Source organism: Oncorhynchus tshawytscha, linkage group LG25, assembly GCF_018296145.1.
Source record: "Oncorhynchus tshawytscha isolate Ot180627B linkage group LG25, Otsh_v2.0, whole genome shotgun sequence".
In the NCBI taxonomy this organism is placed as follows: Eukaryota; Metazoa; Chordata; class Actinopteri; order Salmoniformes; family Salmonidae; genus Oncorhynchus; species Oncorhynchus tshawytscha.
In genome coordinates this window covers 22,870,411-22,877,647 of record NC_056453.1, presented here as the reverse complement: position 1 = coordinate 22,877,647, position 7,237 = coordinate 22,870,411, and the positions used below count along the sequence as shown (strand labels likewise).

Genomic DNA, 7,237 nt, shown 5'->3' with positions numbered 1-7,237 from the left:
GACAGACAAACAGACACTGGATATAACCACTAGAGAGTGGATGTTATAGAATTCCCTAGGCATGGACAGTAATGTCCTGCTGACAATCCCCAGTGTTGTCTCATGCTTTTCCTTCTAAATGTGTCTTATGACCTGACACAATAGTAGTGAAAATTGTGTTAAACAAAGACATCTTTATTGAAAGATTTATGTGTGTGTGTTTATGTTAATCAAAGTAACGTAACTTATAGTAATTTACTATGGGGCCGGAAAGAATGGTAGCCTACTAATTCATTCAATATAAAAAACGACTAATTCAATAAAAGACAACCAAAGCTTGTTATTCTCCATTTCATCTCGTGTATTAAGGGATGAACAACATTTTCAATTATTATGCAAGTCTTCATACAGATACACAGTAGGCTATGGCAGTATATTGCAAAGCCAATACATGAATAAGGACCATGTAAGGTTTATCCTGTTTCACTGTGAGATAACATTACATTAGTCTACATGGTGCCAAGAAATATCTATATATATTCTTTTCAGACAACCATTTTCCCCATGATATATTTACAAAACTTGAGGACAAGGACAGAACATCATGTTACATCCTTTTCCTTCTCACCTTTAGAGAATGAAAACAATACCCATCAGTATCTGAACAGAGATAGAAGAGGAGGAACCATGTCCAGTGTTCTTTCATCAATTAGCATGGACAGCAGTGTGGTGTGTATCATGAATTACTCTACACAGAAGGAATATTTTTTTAAACGGTTGACTCTTTTGACATACTGCATGGCTCATACTGTATTTCTACCAAAAACAATGTGATTGTGATTTGCAACAATTGTGTATTTGTATGCACACAACCTTTAGCTTACCATGAAAAGCCAAAGAGAAATTTCCACCCTACAATTATTGTATAAACATCATGAACTTTTGAACAAGTATGAAAAAAAAGCATGGCAGGGTCCATATGTCAATGCATTCCCCATTCAGAATACATTCATTTAGTAGTCTATGTCAAATCAAAAATCCCTTATTTTAATTTAAAAATGTACACTACTACCTGCTAGGCATAAATGGATTGAATCAACTTTGTTTCCACGTCATTTCAACAACAGAACATATTTGTGATGAAGTTGAATCAACATGGAAAACAGATTGGATTTTGCGTGAAGTCTTCAATAAGGGAATTTTGTCTTTTTTTCAACCAACTTTGAACCTAAATCCAATGACATGGTGTCATTTTTTTGTTGATTTCACATTGAATTCACATTAGTTGACAACTCAGCCAACTGTCAATCAAAAATAGACACTGAACGGATGTCTGTGCCCAGTCGGTATATTCATTCTTCCATAAACTCTCACTGTTTAAACTCAATTTGTTTCATATGTTTACACAAATAGTCTCCCCATTTAAAAATGGGCACGTAATAATGAAAAAGTAAACAATAATTGAGCTTTTCTTTTCCCAACATGTGTCTCTCTCCCATCATTCCCACAACTACTACAGACAGATTATTATTATTATTCATTTTTGTATCTGAGTGCTGAAGAGTCAGGAAGGTAGCCTGGATATTAGTCTGTCTCAGCACTGCCCATATTTATTGTCACTTCACTGGTCTGTTTTACAATGCAGTTGCAACGGACCTAGCAACAACGGAGCTGGTTTTCTGAAGCAGAGTAAAATCCAGGCTATCTGGACATCTTGTCGGACTGTGATTCTGAAGAGTTGGTGGCGCAGAGATTCCAAGCTTCATAAATCCTCTGTCTGGATGATCCCTGGTTATCAGACGATTGGTGCTGATCTGTCATTGGTCACTGTAGGTCTCAGTTTGACAGTGGCAAAGGGATTCCCACCTCTGGAAAATATTTCAAAACACATTGTAATAGGTGAGATCCTTATTATTTTTGTGTCAAATTTCCCATCAAAATCAATGCATAATCCATGCGATAGGTTATAATGTTATAACATAGTTATTATATGACTTACCCCAGAAAGGGAGCCTTTCCAACCCCATTGGGTAGAAAGATCTGTTTACAAAACAAAAGAAAGAGAAACACTTAAAAGTCCAGATACATGCTGTGCATATTTAGTACATGTTGTATTGCCTCCCGTGCAGCTGTGAGTGTGAAAGGTTGCTTCTAGTTGTCTCTAGTCAGACAGGTTGGATAAGGATGTCAACTGTCAACACATATCGTCGTTGTGTCACTCCCAAGTGAAGAACTCTGGGACGTACGGAGACAGAGTGTACCATGACCTCACGCTGGGAGTCAGGAATCTAGAATGTCTAGAAAGGCGAGCACACAGCACACCTCTAGAAACACCTCTTATCGCACCTCTTATCGCAGGTAGACTACAATTGTTGCATAACAGCTGACTACTGCTATCAGCAAATCTACAACCACATAAAGGACACTCAACATTACAAACGTGAAACACCTCTAGAAACACCTCAGAAACACCTCTAGAAACTCTCTAGAAACACCTCTAGAAACTCTCTAGAAACACCTCTAGAAACTCTCTAGAAACACCTCTAGAAACTCTCTAGAAACACCTCTTCTCTGAGTAGATGGAAATCTTATTGTAAATCCAAACAAGTGAGAGTGATGAAGATAGTTTTAAATGAGATGCTGAACTGATTACTTGGCTATGTTTTAGGATGTATGAACGTGTATCTATCTAACAAAAAATGTCTGCACTCTCAGAAATTAAAATAAAATATCTGATGATGGATGAGAGTAAGCAAACCCTCTCCAAGTTGTGTTAATTTTGTATCCTTATCTGATGTTTTGAAGATACAATCTAACAATGGATCAGCCTGCAGGCTGTTAAGTTTTTGTACTGCACAGGAACACTGCTGTAGTAGGCTTATTCAAATTACTTCAGGACATAACCAGTACCCTAACATTCCACTAGAGGGCAGTCTGTGTCCAGAAGTGAGGGCACAGAGGCACCTATGAGAGAGGCCCCATGGAGTGGCTTACATCAGAGACCATTAAACAATCTGGCAGCGACAATAACAACGCAAAGAGCAAAGTCATCTCTCTACGATCACATGATCAAATGGAAGTGTGGGGGGGATCAAAGGGGAGGGAAGCAAGAAAGTATGGGACTTCTAGAAAGGAAAGGGTGAGAGGTGGGGAATGGGGAGAACAGATGGGGAGGCAACTAGGAGAGGTAGAGAGAAAGAGAAGGAGAAGAGCAGATGGGGGAGAGGAGGAGAGAGGAAGGGGAGGGAGGGATGCCAACTCTATTACGATAACATCCCTAACAGCAGTGTATTTCTCTCAAAGCCCTGAGGCAGCAGTTCCAGCACACAAAAGCAATGAGAGGAGAGAGAGAGACTACTTGATTACTTCATTCTCAAACCAGCTGACACCGTGCAGGTCCTAATTGAAGCTGTGTGGATGGGCAATATTTCTGTGTAGACCTATACCCCCCTTGTCCTCCCTCCTTCCTTCCCTCCCTCCCTCCCTTTCTGTGTCCCTACCCCCATTCCTACGCAGAGACAAAACCAGGCAGGGAGCATTTTTTAAATGTCTTTTCGAGGTGACAGCTCTCTCTCGTTCTCTTTCTCTCTCTTGCTCCTCCTCCACCTCACTCTACTTATGTGCTATTTAGAACCTATAAGGGTTCTTTGGCTGTCCCTATAGGATAACCGTTTGAAGAACCCTTTTGGTTCCAGGTAGAACCATTTTGGGTTTTATTTAGAACCCTTTCCAAAGAGAGTTCTACATGAAGCCCAAAAGAGTTCTACATGGAACCTAAAAGGTTTCTACCTGGAATCAAAAAGGGTTCTCCTATTGGGACAGCTGAGAGTGTGGCAGACAGGGATTACATTAACACAGAACCTCAAAACCCTGTTTCTGTCATGACCTAGCTTAATATGTTCCTGGGGGTGGGAGTACATCTCTAACTAGCCCAGGGGAAAATACACTAGTAAAAAGTCTTCCACGTTAGGTCATCCAACAATAAACCTGAGGAGAGTGTGGAGGTTTAACGTTCACCCCAAGGAGACCGTTTCCCAGCATGTGGGCTGATAAACAACACTGAAATCAAAGTTGTTCAGACATTTGAAAGACCCCGTAGGTCACTTTAAAGTGGGTTGCTGACTGTACTGTAAGGTGAGAATATGGAAGGGATGATTGGGTTCTGACCGTGTTTTGGGTTGAGGGTGTGGAGGAGCTGACCATTCTGACAGGGCTACTCATCTTCCCGTCAGTGTAGTCTGGCGGCGGCAGCAGAACAGGCTCTTCCTCTTCCTGTTCCGGAAGACTGGCCACACTCAGACAGCGCACCGGTGTCCCCAAACTGTAGACATAGACAGATACACACACATTTTAGAACTTTACAAGGTCCAAAATATCCTTGTTTGTACTTATTCTAGACACTTCTTGAAATATTTGAGAGGATTGGGTAGTTGTAAGCAATATCATAAGATTATCACATGGTTATATGTGTCTTGGTCTTACCTGTTTGGGATCAGTGGTTCATTGTAAGGTCGGCAGTATGATGAGGGAAACCACCCCCGCCTGAAACAAACACAGACACACCAAAATATTTGCTAAATAAAACAACAATGAATAACATAATTTAAAAAATATACACTGCTCAGAAAAATAAAGGGAACACTTAAACAACACAATGTAACTCCAAGTCAATCACACTTCTGTGAAATCAAACTGTCCACTTAGGAAGCAACACTGATTGACAATACATTTCACATGCTGTTGTGCAAATGGAATAGACAACAGGTGGAAATTATAGGCAATTAGCAAGATACCCCCAATAAAGGAGTGGTTCTGCAGGTGATAACCACAGACCACTTCTCAGTTCCTATGCTTCCTGGCTGATGTTTTGGTCACTTTTGAATGCTGACAGTGCTTTCACTCTAGTGGTAGGATGAGACGGAGTCTACAACCCACACAAGTGGTTCAGGTAGTGCAGCTCATCCAGGATGGCACATCAATGTGAGATGTGGCAAGAAGGTTTGCTGTGTCTGTCAGCGTAGTGTCCAGAGCATGGAGGCGCTACCAGGAGACAGGCCAGTACATCAGGAGACGTGGAGGAGGCCGTAGGCGGGCAACAACCCAGCAGCAGGACCGCTACCTCCGCCTTTGTGCAAGGAGGAGCACTGCCAGAGCCCTGCAAAATGACCTCCAGCAGGCCACAAATGTGCATGTATCTGCTCAAACGGTCAGAAACAGACTCCATGAGGGTGGTATGAGGGCCCGACGTCCACAGGTGGGGGTTGTGCTTACGGCTCAACACCGTGCAGGACGTTTGGCATTTGCCAGAGAACACCAAGATTGGCAAATTCGCCACTGGCGCCCTGTGCTCGTCACAGATGAAAGCAGGTTCACACTGAGCACATGTGACAGACGTGACAGTCTGGAGAAGCCGTGGAGAACGTTCTGCTGCCTGCAACATCCTCCAGCATGACCGGTATGGCGGTGGGTCAGTCATGGTGTGGGGTGGCATTTCTTTGGGGGGCCGCACAGCCCTCCATGTGCTCGCCAGAAGTAGCCTGACTGCCATTAGGTACCGAGATGAGATCCTCAGACCCCTTGTGAGACCATATGCTGGTGCGGTTGGCCCTGGGTTCCTCCTAATGCAAGACAATGCTAGACCTCATTTGGCTGGAGTGTGTCAGCAGTTCCTGCAAGAGGAAGGCATTGATGCTATGGACTGGCCCGCCCGTTCCCCAGACCTGAATCCAATTGAGCACATTTGGGACATCATGTCTCGCTCCATCCACCAACGCCACGTTGCACCACAGACTGTCCAGGAGTTGGAGGATGCTTTAGTCCAGGTCTGGGAGGAGATCCCTCAGGAGACCATCCGCAACCTCATCAGGAGCATGCCCAGGCGTTGTAGGGAGGTCATACAGGCACGTGGAAGCCACACACACTACTGAGCCTCATTTTGACTTGTTTTAAGGACATTACATCAAAGTTGGATCAGCCTGTAGTGTGGTTTTCCACTTTAATTTTGAGTGTGACTCCAAATCCAGACCTCCATGGGTTGATAAATTTGGTTTCCATTGATGATTTTTGTGTGATTTTGTTGTCAGCACATTCAACTATGTAAAGAAAAAAGTATTTAATAAGAATATTTCATTCATTCAGATCTAGGATGTGTTATTTTAGTGTTCCCTTTATTTTTTTGAGCAGTGTATATACTACCGTTCATAAGTTTGGGGTCACTTAGAAATGTTCTTGTTTTTGAAAGAAAAGCAATTTTTTTGTCCATTAAAATAACATAAAATTGCTCAGAAATACAGTGTAGACATTGTTAATGTTGTAAATGACTATTGTAGCTGGAAACGACAGATTTTTTTATGGAATATCTACATAGGCGTACAGAGGCCCATTATCAGAAACCATCACTCCTGTGTTCCAAAGTCACGTTGTGTTAGCTAATCCAAGTTTATTATTTTAAAAGGCTAATTGATCATTCAAAAAACCTTTTGCAATTATGTTAGCACAGCTGAAAACTGTTGTTCTGATAAAACTGGCCTTCTTTAGACTTGTTGAGTATCTGGAGCATCAGCATTTGCTGGTTTGATTACAGGTTCAAAATGGCCAGAAACAAATACCTTCTTTTCTGAAACTCATCAGTCTATTCTTGTTCTGAGAAATGAAGGCTATTCCATGCGAGAAATTGCCAAGAAACTGAAGATCTCGTACAACGCTGTGTACTACTCCCTTCACAGAGCAGCGCAAACTGGCGCTAACCAGAATAGAAAGAGGAGTGGGAGGCCCCGGTGCACAACTGAGCAAGAGGACAAGTACATTAGAGTGTCTAGTTTGAGAAACAGACGCCTCACAAGTCCTCAACTGGCAGCTTCATTAAATAGTGCCCGCAAAACACCAGTCTCATTTCAACAGTGAAGAGGTGACTCCGGGATGCTGGCCTTCTAGGCAGAGTTCCTCTGTCCAGTGTCTGTGTTCTTTTGCCCATCTTAATCTTTTATTTTTATTGGCCGGTCTGAGATATGGCTTATTCTTTGCAACTCTGCCTAGATGGCCAGCAACCCGAAGTCGCCTCTTCACTGTTGACGTTGAGCCTCCCACTCCTCTTTCTATTCTGATTAGAGCCAGTTTTCTCTGTTTTGTGAAGTGAGTACTACACAGTGTTGTACAAAATCCTCAGTTTCTTGGATATTTCTCGCATGGAATAGCATTCATTTCTCAGAACAAGAATAGACTGACGCGTTTCAGAAAAACGTTTTTTTTGTTTCTGGAC

At 42.4% G+C, this 7,237-nt stretch overlaps 1 protein-coding gene across 3 annotated transcripts in view; it reads right to left on the bottom strand.

Moving 5' to 3' along the window:
• Window positions 1–316: 316 nt before the first annotated feature.
• The window catches only part of baiap2l1a (BAR/IMD domain containing adaptor protein 2 like 1a), a 43,112-nt gene continuing 36,191 nt past the window's right edge, over window positions 317–7,237 (bottom strand). For 2 of the 3 annotated variants that reach the window (XM_042306135.1, XM_042306136.1), the window contains 4 exons: window positions 4,462–4,521; window positions 4,147–4,300; window positions 1,979–2,019; window positions 317–1,847 (listed from right to left, as the gene is read on the bottom strand). In XM_042306135.1, coding sequence (XP_042162069.1) covers window positions 1,775–1,847; window positions 1,979–2,019; window positions 4,147–4,300; window positions 4,462–4,521 — 328 coding nt within the window. In that variant the 3' untranslated portion in view covers window positions 317–1,774. The remainder of the gene's footprint in view (window positions 1,848–1,978; window positions 2,020–4,146; window positions 4,301–4,461; window positions 4,522–7,237) is intronic. The other variant, XM_042306137.1, reaches the window with a different exon arrangement.